General features: G+C 36.4%; 1 protein-coding gene across 4 annotated transcripts in view; it reads left to right on the forward strand.

Annotated features, from left to right (window-relative positions):
• The window catches only part of trappc9 (trafficking protein particle complex subunit 9), a 665954-nt gene that overhangs the window by 137115 nt on the left and 513276 nt on the right, over positions 1-15563 (forward strand). For all 4 annotated transcript variants that reach the window (XM_015357321.2, XM_015357322.2, XM_006635851.3 and 1 more), the window contains one exon: positions 6689-6841. In XM_015357321.2, the coding sequence (XP_015212807.2) occupies positions 6689-6841 (153 nt within the window). The remainder of the gene's footprint in view (positions 1-6688; positions 6842-15563) is intronic.

Genomic DNA, 15563 nt, shown 5'->3' on the forward strand with positions numbered 1-15563 from the left:
TGTTGGTCTGGGGGTCCCCTAGCACAACACCCATAAATACTGTAGATGCATTTGGTACTCATCATACCCTTTCTTTCAGGAACTATGGCTGTGGATTAGTTAGGCTTTGAAAAGTTAATTATTCAGTGATGCTGGACAGAACAAATCTGTATGAGTTAGTTACAGATATAATAGAAAAAAAAACTTTTGAATTACATATTATTGTATATCTTATAATAATGATATGTCTATAGGTTGTATAGCCTTTTGAATGTCTTTCTTACAAATAATGTTCAACCTCTCGCATAGTTCACAGACTTGCAGTTGAGAAATTAAATTCTGAAGTCCAAGATGAATATGACAAAGGTTTAATATTACTGTAGAATGTATGGTGAGGTTTTGCAAATAATATTCACAAGTATTACACCCAAGTTAAAATGGGTAGCTTCAATAATTTCCAACTTTTTGGTGGAGGGCCTGAAACTCTTTGTCTCTACTGGATAAGGCAGGCAAGGTTTACCACTGACATAGTGTTTAATTTCAGTAAATTTTAAACTTGAAGCTGCTTAATGTTGTCATTGGTTAGATGCATTGGTTTGTTTATTTTTTATTACTTTGTCCTGCGTGACAAAGTCTCTCTTCATTGACATAGTGCGTACTGCTGTAGCTTAAATGGTAGTGCAGTAAGCATTTTATATTCAGTTACAGTATACCGACAATTCCAAGTTATTTCCTGATGTTGAATCCTATCACTATAACTCTGGCAGAGTTACTTTAGCCAGGTCTGTTGGTGTGGATATGGATATACAGTAGGACACATGAAGATCAAACTTGTCAAGCTGCCCGTCAAAATTAAACCCTTTGAACTCCTGATTTCCAGTCATCTTTAAAGGGGCTCTGATGTGATATGGAACTGTACAGAGAAAAAACAGGAAAACTGTGATACATCAAGGGCTCTGTGCAGGATGAGTGATGTTGCACTACTTTTTGGTCTGCAGTGATAAGACTACCTGTTCTCAAAAGATGTTTTTCCTGTTTATTGATATTGGTGTGGATGCATTATGTTTATGGGTGGGGCAAATTGGTACGTCTCTTCTTCTGATCATTGAACTCTGAAGTCATCGCCAATAGGGAAACAAGACATTTATTGCTTCTGCTGATGCTCCTTCCATCTTAACGCACGCTGTACACATGGCTTCATATGTGGCTTCTGGCTTCTGTCATAGTACATAAACTATGTTGTTTGACCATAATAAGAAATCCCATTTTCATTTTATTGATATACATCCATTTTTTCATTACAATGTGCAAGTGTGTATATTGCAGGTAAGGCAGAAACAATCTAACCTTTCCTACACTCTTTCCAGAGTGACTCACATCTCTCCCAGTAGAATATGATAAATAAAAGATACAGCTATGCAAATAATCTTGTAGGTCATGCGCAGCTTTTCCGGATTCTAGTATTCTACAGAATATATTTATAAAAAGTATTTTTTCATAAGTTTCTCACAACCTTGGTGTGTGTCTGATGACATAAAGTTGTTTGATTATGTCAGATCAGATGGTGAGGAATAGGGACTAGAGCTATTAATCCTAATTATCTGTCATCTCATTATTTTTGCTACAGTGTTTTACAGTTTCTTTTTGGCCATAGATAACAATGAGGAAAATGCTTAGTTTCCAGCTTTGACTATGGAAATAGTACAGACGTGCATTCACAATAGTTTTGTCAGTAGAGTGCATTTTTGTTTCCTGCTTCAAGTTATGTCTTATTTTATGCTATTAAATGGGAAGGATGTTTTATATTAAAGTACACTCAATTTTTTCATTTAAGATAATTACTGATTTTTTTAGTTAAGCATGTTGATTTTACTATCACCTGGTGTATGTGAAAACCAAAGCCTATCAGTTTTGTGACTTAGTGAAGTGTTTGTATTTCACTTTTTAAATATCTTTTCTTCCCATTGTAATTATGATGACTGCATTCAAAACCCTTCCATCCATTTTCTTTTTGCTTCATCCGAATGGACACCAGTCCATTTCAAGGCAGAGACAGACAAAGATACACTTACACCTGGGTCAATTTTCCCAGAAACCAGTTAACCTAGCAGTCTTTGGACTGTGGAAGAAAACTAATTTGAACAGGGGGAAAACATTACAGATTCCACACATGCCTGGTAGTTTTGCATATATAACCAAGATTATATTTCTTTCATTACTTAAAAAAAAAGTCACTCAAAACTGAGTAACTTTGAAAATCACCATTTAGAATGCACCGCCAATCTTAAAATATAGTTTATTTCATTTTAAATGAGAAAACTATTAATGCTATCACCTATGGTAGCTGAGTCATCTCTCAAGGTCTGTACTAATCTAGGTGTGACAGATTGGGCAAGTGTCAGGGACAATATAAGTTCCTGGCCAAACAGGATCAGTTAGATTGCAAGTTTAAGAAATGGAAAGGTTAGTGGATTATGGATCATTCTGAGGTTGGGAATATTGGAAATAGCAGGGTTTGTCTGTCCTCATCCCCAGTTCTGCACTATTCATTAATACATAGGGGGTTTTGTGGGTATATTTCCATGGAAAAGTATTTGACCCCTTTTAGATTTTCTGAATTTATGTGTATTTTCAACCATGAATGTTAAAGAAGAATTAATTTCAGTGCCCATATACACCAACAATATTTGGGGCACTTTACAGAGTGGTAAATCAAAATAACATGAACAGAAATAAGGATATCAATAAATATCTATAGATATATTAGTAGATACAAAAAAAAGAAAATGAAAACCTGACTAAACAGATAAACTGAGATTTTAAAATTGTAAGAGCTTATATTTCTCGAATTTGCAGGGAGTGAGTTCCAGAGTTGTGGAGCAAGGTAATTAAAAATGTGCACCCGGAGGCACACATACCTATAAGAAAGAACTACTAAAAGTTGTATCTCAGCACAGCATAAAACCCTGTTTGATAGAGATTAAATGATAGGGAGAAATGAGAAGTATTATGGGGATTTGGTATCTAAGGCTTTAAAAATTTAAAATAGAATTTTGAACTGAATTTGCTAAATAATGGTGAGCCAGTGAAGATGTATCAGAATTGGGGTGATATGATAATGGAGTCTTGATAATGATATTATTGATATGATAATGGAGAGTTGAGTTTTGAACTAGTTTGTTCAAGTTAGGGAGACTATAGCCTGTTACAATAAGGCTATTACGGTATTCTATCTGAGATGTGATGAAGGCATGAATCAGGGTTTCTGCAGCAGCATAATCAAGAAAAGACTGAATGCAGACAGTGTTTCAGAGGTGAAAGTAAGTGAGACTTTACAGATGGCTTTTTTTTGTGCATCAAAATAGAGCTCTGGATCAAACAAGACACCCAGGGCTCTGTCCTGGGCATCTGCCTTGTGGGAGAAGACAGAATTCCTATGAAGTATCTCCGTTCAGTTCACTTAGATGTTCTGAATGGACTTTGACTTCCCGAGCCAGGTCACTGAATCCACTCACCACCTTCTCTGCCTCAAGCAGAGTACCTTGTGCCTGCACACAAATATGCCATCCAGTTCTGGACCCTGGCCATTGAGTGTGGATTGGGGGTGGAAGCACTCTGCGCCATGTTCAGAAGATCTCAAGGATGAGCTGACGTTTAAGCACCTGCTGGACACCCTTGATGCCCTTATGACACCAGCCATCCATCTTGACAACCATCTAAGAGAGTGCTGTCTGGGAGAGGAATTGGAGAAACCATCTTGAATCCCTCAGGAGACCACCAGTGCTCTTCAGCTGATGAATGCTGTGTTCTTCTTATTCCCGAAAAAGGATTGTTCACTCCATCCATTCTTGTATTGATTGCACAGGGCTAAATAAGATAAATAAGAAGAACTGGTATCCCCTGCCTCTGATTCTGTCACTACTTAAGAGGGCCAACCAGGTGAAATATAAACAAAAGGTAACCTGAGAGGCGCCTACAGTTTGGTCAAAATCCGGCAAGGCGATGAATGGAAGACGGCGTTCAATGCACGTTTGGGGCATTACAAACATAAAGACATCCTGTAATGCTGACCAGATTTACTCAACAAATTAAACAAACACTGAACGTTTGATTTGGTGAGTTCCCTCGGGCACCCTTTACATAGAGTATCGCTATGACCCACGTGAACTCTGGAAACACCCTTAAGTATATTTTTGTTTAAGTTACTGTACGTAGCTCGAGTCAAAATAAAGCGCACCACATAGTTATGCCGTTAGCCGTCTGATGTTGGTGTTGTGTTGGTGCGTTGGGAATACTGGTACACAGTGATGCTGTTGTTGAGAGTTTTTTTTCTCTTTCACATCTTCTCTCACTCAAATTCCCTTTACAGTAAACATAACTTTATGTATTTTATGTCTGTGTAAACAGTGTTTTTGTTTAATACAAGTCACAAGTTGATGTATTGAAGGTATTTAGTGTATGGCACATCCCAACATTTGTGTCTATAGGGTGTAAGTAGGGTCAAACGTACGCACGCAGAACGCAACTATGGCATTTACCATTATTTTAGTTGGAAAAATGCCATGCCAGTAGCCTGGAAGGATCTGCTACACATCTGAACAGTTTTTTCCAGACTCCGATAACCCTTTGAGTAGTGGAATATTACCTGTCGTAAAAATGTTTTTCACATGTCCTCTGGTTCATTGTTAGTTTTAAAGACTAAATGCACTATAGAATGTGACCTTGATGTGACTAATTCACTCAGTAATTGAATAAGCATTAAATAAAGTAAAATGCCTATTGCAGCCCATCAAGTTATTTGGGCAGATCAGTATTTATTGGTGCCCTACGTATATTTTTCTAAATGGCTTTATAATAAGATTTGTTTTGTCTGTGGTAGAGGTGACAAGGTCACATCCTAAGGCACATTTAATCCTTTCAGGAAGAGCAAGTGTGATTCGTTTCCTAGAGATAGTTGTTTACAGATAAAAATCTTTTAAACTTAACCAACAGAAGGTAAATTTATGGGGACATCAATCAGATTAAATCAATTAGGAATCTTGATTATTAAATATTATATTCTTAGGTCCGTATCTTTTGACATCTGTTTCTTTCTGTATCCATCCTTCTGGTGGTCTTTGAGTCAGTGATCATTTATTCCACTACAATGTCTTATGCGTAGTGGCCGTTAGGCTTCCTGTCTATAATTGTCATCTTCCTCACTGTTTCTCACCTTGTCTAAGATACAGAAGAGCCGCATTGCTATAAACTGAGTATGTTTCTTCTGTTTTTGTTTGAATGTTTCTATGTCTTTGTACTGTAGATATAAAATACTTTGTATACTGAAATACTTTTTAAGGGCATTTGTATGGTCTGAACATGTAAGGTACTTTACTTTACCGAACTAATGCCAAATAAATTGACTTATGATGCAGATACTCGGGACAAAAGATGAAACTTGCGACTGGCAAGTAATATATGGGCAAGACTTTGAAATGTCTATTTTTAGCGTATGTTGAATGGCAGCTAGAAAAAGCTTTTGCTGTCGAAGCGGTTGATAGATGATATGGCATATCAAACAAGGTGCAATAACTCACACTCACATTCAGGCTGCATTAGGTTAGGAGAAACATGCCGTACTGCTTTTGCCAGTGACCGAGAGTGCTTGTGCATTGCGCCATATTGTGTAAGGCAACAGTTAAGTGGTTCCTGTAGCTTAGCAAGTGTTACAAAGATAATGGGTGTGTTGCTAAAATACATCCAGTTACATGAGTAAGTGAGTAAATTGCATAATAAGTATCCACTCCCATCAGTTGGAGATGTTACCAGTAAGTGCCTTATCTATTTAGTTTTTTTTGTTTTTCCTTTTATAGAATAGCTTTTACTTGAATTTTACTGCAGTGTTGCTTTCATAAATATGCATTTTCTGCCTTTATAACACCTTCTATTCTTTTAAAAGCATATATTTAAAGAATGCTGAGCATACATTATGAAAGAGTCTAAAAGTGTCCTGTTGTGAGGCCTCCTAGATTTGAAATTTAAGATTTTCTTAATTGGAAAAAAATACTTTGATGTAAGAAATGGCATTTAGTCTTTTTTTCTATTGCTCTTCTGCACGATGGATATGGTACAATACATTTCCATCGTTGTACTCGCATTTGCCTCTGAGGGGAATCTTAAATGGTTTTCTTGGTAAAACCTATTAAAAAGGCTGAAAGGGTGTCAACCAAAGTCTCAACCTTACTGTTTGTGGAAGCGTTTTAAAATGGTAGATAATAATGAAGGTTTGCCTTTCTTACATTTTTTGAAAGGCTATTGTACAACTAATGCAACATTTAAAACTGATTATTAGTATTTAAAATATTTTAAATACTGTTGTAAGCAATATATGGACAAAAATAATTCAGTATGATATATTGCAATGTAAAGCCCCTAAAACTTGGAAAGCTTAAGTCATTCTTCAGGTTTTGTTCTGTCAGCTGTTTAGAGGCTATAAAATAAAGCTTATTTCTCCAGATGACTTAGAACGTGGGTGATATTTTATCGGCAAAAGGGTTTATGGTAATGACGCTTGATAAGAAAGGAGCAGACTTGTCAGTTTGATCTATACCTGGGGATCTTAAAACCTCTTCAGAGGCCCTGTCATGTTCAGCACAACAGATATGAGAATGTGCTGATAGGGTGTTGTAAAAACAACACAATTTCCATGCATATTTATTTTCTCTTCCAGAGAAACTGTTTGGAGACTTCTTGAGTTGGAACCTGGAAGACACACTTTCCCAGTTTCCCCTGAAGCCTGGGCAAGTGGCCACTTTAACTGTGAACATAAGGGTGAAACTGGACTTCTCCGGGCAAGAAAACCTGCTGCAGGACCTCAATGATGGTAAGCACTGTCTGTGAATACTTGACATATGCTGAGGATCCCCTCTGTCAATGCTGTTTTGTCAGTAATTGTTTCTTCAATAAAAGAATTAGTCCTTGCAATTTGAAATTTAATTGTCAGAAATATGATTGATTTTTGATTAACGTAAGTACTATTATTGATGTTGCACTGTTTAAATCAAAGAATGAGTAGCAGTTGAATTTACTAGGATTTCCAGATCAATGGAGAAATGCTTTTCTTGACTACAGGCATGGGCATAAATTAGTAGCACTTTAGAAACTTCAAATTGCACTTTCTAAATGCATAATAATGGAATTAACGCTGAAGTATCCGTAAATAAGGTATTTCTATCCAAGAGGATTTGGTAATAACCATACAGATAGTCATTAGGAGGGGTTGCTACTAATAATTGTATTATCTTGGTTCAAACCAGGGTCAATGGTGTATTTCGAGCCAATGACTGCTGAGTAATTCTGCAGAATTAGATAGATCTGGACTAAAAGCACATACAGGTAGAGCATGGTAGAAAAAAAAAAAAGAACAGTTAGCCTGGCTGTGGAATTAGTCATTCCTCTGGGCAGCCTGAGGAAAGTGAATCAGTCTGCTCCTAGACTGCAGCTGAGAAGGTGAGAGTGAGGAATCCATATATGGGAGTTCCTCCTAGAGCCAGCTATGGGAGTCACCGAGCTGTGAGGTAGATAGAGTAAATGCTTTATGGAGGTGCTATACAGGTTCTGGATAGATGGGCTGCATGAGCAGCCATTCCCGGTAGGAAGGTTCTCCTCATGTACTGCTGAGGACCAGGATGGCATGCTGGACCAGGGCTGACAAGAGGCACCAGCAGGAGGGAGGCATTGTCTGCCAGTGTAGTCAGTGGTAAGGGATGAGACAGAATGATTACTCTCATGCCTAGTGAAGGAAATGATCAAATAGGAAGTGAATGGGAAATTCAGAGGAAGACCCAGATCTAATTTTCTCTGGGAAGGGACGTATGTGATTGCTAGGATCTAGGATGGGGTCCTTGCATGGTAATCACATAATTCCAGGCCACTAAAAGGGTGGAGCGGTGTCTCTGTGGCTAAGGATCTGCGCCTGTGACTGGAAGGTTCAAATCCTGCGGCCGGCAGAGGAATCCTACTCCGTTGGGCCCCTGAGCAAGGCCCTTAACCCTAACTGCTCCAGGGGCGCCGTACAATGGCAGACCCTGCGCTCTGACCCCAAGCTTCTCTCCCTGTCTCTGTGTCTGTGTCTCCATGGAGAAAAGCTGGGGTATGCGAAAAGACGCATTCCTAATGCAAGAAATTGTATAGGGCTAATAAAGAAACATTAAACATTAAACATTAAAAATGTTAAAAGGTCTCATGAAGCAGCTACCACTGAATGATGCGAGATAAGGCTGTGAGAGGGTAAGCTCTTGTTACAAAGACCAATCTCAAGAAACACTGCTACGAAACTTTGTGGACCTTATGCATTCTGTTTCAAAACTCTGTCGGTCTCTTGTCAATAACAAAACTGCAATATAGCCAACATGCTGCATTTCAGTGTGTAAATGTTGACTGGGTTAAAATCATGCAAATAACCATGTCATGTTACTTAAATGAAATAAAGGAAATGGGAAGGAAGGATATTTATTAGCTGTGTCAATTTAAATGAGGAGAAAATAGAGCAGATTGCTTAACATATTCACATATTCAAAAGGTTTTGTTAACTTACTATTAACTTACTGTTCGAGTGAATGCTCTGTGAATTTGGAGGCCATGGTAGTTTCTAGGACTTCACTGTGAAAATGTTCTTTCTATTTTATATGTTTGATAGCACTATAATAATCTAAAAAAAATGGGCCAGAGCTCTAGCTTCTTAAAGTAAAAACTGTTATTATACACTTGAACAAGGTTGTTTACCCCAATTGCCCTGGGCCACCCAGCTGTGCAAACAGGAACTACCATTGGTGTAGGTGACACTGTGGTACAAGGACAGACTTTATTACTTCATAACCTACAATATGTACCCCAATTTTAGATGTTTTAAATCCTTTAAAAATGTATTACACAGATGCAATAGCTACATTTTATAACCCTATTTTTTTTTTTGCATATTATGTCAACTGTTATTTGCAGTGCCTTACAGAATTATTAAACCTGGATTTATGTATTTAATGAAAATGTAAAAACATGAATGTGTTCCTCTGAGGATTGTTGAATAGATCATATAGTTGGATATCATCAGAATCTGGTGAATTGTGCTATTTATAAATAATTTCATGGTTAAAATGATTTATTTAAATACACAAATGATTTTGCAGAGAAGACAAAACACTACAGTACCAGCTATGGATCAGGAGATGAAATAGAGATTTATTTACAGAAATCTAGCACTAGAAGACAACATTAGAAAGTTTAAGGAAAGTATCAGTGTATTATGATTTAGTATGTGTGTAATTAAAACAATCTAAGTATGTGTGGTCACTTCCAAGCATTTTGATGAGGATGTTCTGTCAGGTGCTCTTGTTTGACCAGAGCGTCAGGTGACACTGTATGGCATCCCCCACAAGCATTTCCAGCTCCTGATCTATGGTCTTTTTTATTTGTCTTCTTTTTTCAGAATTCTGCAGGTTTACTTTTCTATGTTGTATAAAATAGCCTGGAAGTCTTTTTACAGTTCTTTGTTAAGCATTTAGCATCAATTGCTAGAGCACGATACTGATTAGTAAGTTGTGCTTCTTTTTAGTAATAGTCTGTATTTGTGCAGAATTTTATATTAAAGTGTTATTGTTAAGTGTTAAGTATTTTCATACTTAGTACCTTGCAAAAGCATTCAGCCCTTGAAATTGTCAAATTTGGTTGAATTACAAATGATGTATACATATGTTTTTTAAGTGAATAATATAGCTTGAGTGCTCGCTCTAAACAGATTAATGGCTGAAATGGTAAGTCTCTGGAAAAAATCCAAAACTACTGTATATTATGTTGATTGTGAAAGTGCTCGCCACTTTTGCTGTGGTAAACTTAAATTTGTTGAAGTGCACTAAAATACAAGTCACACGATTAGATGAATGGCCTATGTCTGTGTCCAATTATAATGGTTCACATGATTTCAGGATAAATACACCTGTCTCTGAAATTTCAAACAGCAATTCATCCATGAAGACCAAAGAGCTTTCAAAATAAAGTGGTAGAAAGGCACTATGGAGATGGGTATAAAAACAATTCAAAGACATTGAGCAAAGACCTCAGAGCACGGTGAGGCTGATCATTAAGAAATGGAAAGTCTATTGTACTGTCGCACACAGACATTGCCTAGATCAGTCTGTTTTCCTAGACTGAGAACCTGTCAAACAGGAATGTGGTTGAGGATGCCATAGTGAGGCCGCTTTGAAAATGCTGCTGAATTGGAAGAAAATGTCTACGAGTCAAAGCTGGTCTGTATGCCAAGAAGGAAGCCTTTGTTGATTCTCATTTCGTAAAGCTACAGTAGTAGAGAAGTCGAGAGATGTATTGAATCACTGGAGTGAATACGTATACACATCTCGTTTTTTTATTTTTCTTTTCCTAACATTTACCTTGTTTCATGTATATAAGTGTGTGGTTTAAATATTAAAATATTCCCGGTAAAGCAGTATGTATACATTATTTGCAATTCAACCGATCGTGACATTATTGGAAGCTGATGAATACCTTTATTAGGCACTGTAGTTGTAATCTAAAGCTTTCAAACTGAAGAAGATTGTGTTCAGCTTTCAATGTTTAATGTAAGGCACCACACAGATACTACATCAAAGCCTGGTGTGTAGCCATGTGCTCCTGTTACCGTATGTTTGACTGTTTAATCATCCTTTGCTTAAGTATTTTTTTAAAATGTTTTTAATCTGTTTGTCTATAACATGTAACATATTACACATTTCTGATTTCATACATGTGTATGACCATAAGAAAATGGGTATTTTTTAGTGGATGTTGAATAATACTGTACCTTTACAAAGCAAAATCCCTGGATTTTTTTAACAATGCCCTCAGCAGGTTTCACTATCTATAGTTCACTGACATATTTTTTTGCCAGCATGAACTGTACATAGAATGGCAAGCTGCATAGTGTAAATGTTGTGCTCCTTTGACATTTTTTCAATTGAAACTTTGACCACCTGTCTGGGAAATGTGAACTTTCTGGCTAATGGGCCCAAGGAAATCAGCTGGGTCAGTGAAGTCTGGGATGACAGATCATGTCTGGGGTCAGTCATAGCAAGAAAATAACTCTGTACCAACGAAAGAGATACAGGGATGGAAAAAAAAACTAGCAAAAAAAAAAGGGCAAATATGTGTTTTTTTTCCATTTTTAAATTTAGAAATGCCAGTTGTTTTGTTTTTCCCAGTGGACTGTTGAAACACCAGCTGTGTGGTTTTCTTGCCTTGGCTCACAGCTAAGGCCACCTGTCGTGTGCCCACAAGTGTCTGGGAGTCTGTGGAGGGGTTGCTGTATTTTGGGGTGAGGGTCTGGCCAGTCATTCCAGGCTGCAGCTTTGGGAATCCTGTAATATGCATAGCGTGTTAAGATGATTTTATAAGCCATATACAGTGATCTTAACATGCTATGCGTATTACAGGATTCCCAAAGCTGCAGCCTGGAATGACTGGCCAGACCCTCACCCCAAAATACAGCCTGAAAGATCCTATCCCATATGCTAAACTCAGCTGTTCTTTACTCTGGAAAAGCACCAGCCACCAGTTCAGAGAGGCGAAGCATCTATTAGAAACCTTGTCGGTGCTGCTTATTCTGGTGAGAGCCTTATGAGTTATGTTGGAGCTGCTCAAGACCAGTCAACTAAAAGGAATTGTCACTTCTAATGGTCACTTGCCAGTAAAGTGACATGGCCGGAATTATTCCCTTTAAAAGTGAAACCAAATCTTCTCTATTAGTATTAATGATCATTTTGCAGTATGTTAAAGTAAAAATGAATTCTGAGGTAAATCCTAAGGTTGTGCAATCCTGTTGAGTATGGCTCATTTTTTTCATAAATAATATATCCTTGTTTCAATTAGATGTAACAGTCATTTGCTTTAACAATCACAATTTGTTTATTTGTAGATGTGGATAAGTTGTATAAACACATACAGTAGGTAAATAACCAACCAAGATTTTTAAAAGCTGTGTTCATAATTACACAATACACCATACTTTTATACTTTTGTCTTGGTGGAAAAGAAGAACAGAAGACAATAATGTCTTCTGTTTACAGCACTAGTGTGCGTTTGAAAGCAGAATGCATATTTTTGCATAAATTGCAAAAATATGCGGTATAAATAATTGTGATGCATATGGTAATCTCTTCTAGGCATTTGAAGATACTGTTGAAAGTTTTAAATTAGGATTTAATTAATGTAAATAACTGAATTCCAGAGATAAAGCAGCAATTCATTAAGAAAAAACACTGAATAATTTATATAAGGGAACATGGCACACTGCTTGCTCAATAGTTTTAATGCAATTAGGCATTACAATGCATTTCTATTTACTGTATAGTATTAATAGTAGAAATACTAGAACTAGTGTAGTATAATAGAAGTTTTGACTTACAGTATTATGCCTAACTTTCATTGGCTTGCATGTTAATCATTTCAAGCTGTCCTGCATCCAACACAGTACTGTATATGCATGTCCTATAAAAATGCATCCTGTATACATTACAAGAATTACCATATCATATTAAAATGTGATAAAGCAAAATAACAGGAAAAAAATAAAACAGCATTAAAATTCTATAACAGCAGAGGCGGGAAATAAATACCACTAGCTCAGGGGTGAATTATTTTGTAGCTCCGAGCCTCAGTAGCAGAGGTAGGATATTTAACCAGTCTTGTACTGTATGTTCAGGTACTGCTGAACTCCTACTCAAAGTTATTTGCATTCAATATAGTTTTGTAAAAACTTCAAGATAAGCTGTTTCTTTGACATTTCTGTGAAGCAGTTTCTTAACTATTTTTGTACTGCACAGAACTAGATTGTATTAGTTAATTCAGTTATGTTTCTGAATAACTGATATTAGTTACTTATTGATATTAGATATTATTACTGTTACCATTTTAAAGCTGCTTATGCATTTATTATGATTAATGATCAAGCATATGTGGGAGACTGAAGAGTGGGTATTTATGACATCTGGAGACATATATCCATCTTAATCCAGTAAGGGCAGCAGTGATTCTCTGTCTGTAATTTTATTCCTTATTGTTAATGTACCCTACTTGGGTTTTCCTTTTTTCCTTTACTGCAGTAGTGCCACAATGGAATACATTTCATATTGTGTTCATTAGTTTTCAAAAATAATTTTGCCCTCGTGCCCTGTAAAGCATAATTACTCTTAAAAATGTGACTTTAAGTCATCATGTATATCTAAAATGAACAAACAGCAAAGACTACTTGACAGACGTTAACTATAGAGCTGAAAGCTTTTTCACAATTATTAAAAATACAGTACATACAGGTACATACTGTACATAGAGTTAACTAACCATGAAGGATGCTGTTTTTGCAGACACTAAAAAGAAAGCGATTATTTATGAAATCAACCTGCCTTCGTTTCATTTTATTTGACCTAGACACACTTCATCAAATATATTATGTTGCTGTAAAATAAATTAGTCAGAATGCTGTCCAAAGTGAGGGCTCTTTATAAGAGAAGGTTGCCTGTCACCTGCATGTTAAACAGGCTCCTTTATTTTCCTTTTTTCAACAATCGCAATGTGGTTCTAGTTTTATTTAACGATTTATGACATGCATATTTGTATATACAGTATTTTCTATTTTAAGAAGAACAATTTGTAAATTTCAATTAAAGATTGAAGTAACTAATATATTTTTTGAGGAAGTGCAATATGCAATGTATTAATTTCAATAGTAAAATGTAGAAATCACAGTATCAGTTTTTATATTTTACAAACTGCCCTACTGCTTTAAACTTACTCTCTGAGAAGTGCACATTATATATCTAAAATTGGATTTTATATTTTTAACCCTGATGGGAATTATTAAAGCCATTTAGTCCATGTGCATACCTGGTTGTTCTTCTTGATAAGACTAATCAATAGTGTTAACTGTTTATAGATGTATGTCTATATGATGTCTATAGCAGTTTTCAAGTGCCTGTCATGTATAAACTTAGGAGTGCCTAGCATGACTGATTTATTAATTGTAGAGAAATGAATTTATTCCTCATAGTACATTTCCATTTCAGAAAATGTACTGTACGTTCATATCACCATATGTCTTGCATATCTTTTCAGTGCATGTCGTACACATAAAGAAGCATGTTTCTTTTCACCAGAGTAACTATAATGTGATCAGTCACTGAAGCAGCTTTTAATAAGAAGATCAGAAATAAACATTCATTTTAATTGTGTTTAATGGCTACGACTTGTACCCATGCATTTTAGATATGAGTTCTGCCCTGGACTTTTAGAAATATGGAGAATCTATCAGTGTTTCCTCCTACCGTGACGTTCTTTAAATCATAAAATAAAGAGGAAAATGGAGAATTTTTTACTCCAACAATATACCGTGTTCTGCTTAGTTTTTGTTCCTTAAACAGAGATTTGAATTAAGAAGGCTCAGCACTTTCAGGTAGTGAGCGTTTTGACATGTGTCTGATGGTTTATTACTGGCCCAAGGAGATCTTATAAAAGCTCTCTGGAAAAGCAGCAGCCGCCAGAAACTTTCAACTCACACACAGTGAACTGACATTCCAGGCAGCTCAGGTACAGAACTGAATAGAAAAGGAAAACATTGTCCTGTACCAGAGAACTGAGACACTGAGTCAACCCATACTAACAACTTTAAACCCCTCATCATTCTTATGAAAAAATGAGATCCCCAAACTCAATATGCCCTTGAAACCCTGTATTTTTAGTTAAAACTGTCCTTTTGTACTGTATTGTTTTAACTCGTCTTTGCTTGTTTGGTCTATGCATACAGTATGTCTGTGCAATTAATTCGATCCACCGCTAGATGTCAAATGATTTTCATTTATAATGCAAAAATATTTATAATTTTGTTAATGTTGTAAAACTCTTCTTGTTTACAATAGGTAATTTCAATATCCATATTCCATATCTGTCACACTGATTCATCACTCTAGAGCTTAACCTTGTTTTGCATGGTGTTTAGCAGACTACAGTCCAACCCACTGGATAGGACATCAATCCATTACAGGAATTACCCCCAGTAGTGCTGATCTCCACGTACAGTATCCGCGTTGAAGATCTTAGCTCAGGGTACATACAGTACAGTAAGCAGTGTCTACTGTCTGACTCCACAACCCACCAGCTATGAAAGCAGGGCTACGCTAAGCTACAGTATCTTCCCTGTTTTTAATTTCCTTACTTTAAGATGGTCTCATCAGGATTTTTACAGATTTACAAGATTATTTCATTTGAACAAAACCTTATATTTATCATCCAGTGCTCTTATTCTGTTACCGGTGCAGCAATTTGAAGAACATGTAATGATGACAGCAGATATGAGTCAGATGTGTGTATTTAGGCTTATTTCCGCAACTGATGACTAGTTATTACCTGTGCTTCCATGTTGATAGGTGTGGATCATAGTTATCATTAAGCTGCAGTATTTCTGTCTCATACTATAGTCATGAACATGTCTCATGAGTTTTGAAAACTGAGCTCCATTATCCAAAAGAAAGTTATCTTAAATATTTCATGGTGTGCTACTGCATAGA

The sequence above is a fragment of the Lepisosteus oculatus genome, chromosome 10 (assembly GCF_040954835.1).
Source record: "Lepisosteus oculatus isolate fLepOcu1 chromosome 10, fLepOcu1.hap2, whole genome shotgun sequence".
NCBI classification, from domain to species: Eukaryota; Metazoa; Chordata; class Actinopteri; order Semionotiformes; family Lepisosteidae; genus Lepisosteus; species Lepisosteus oculatus.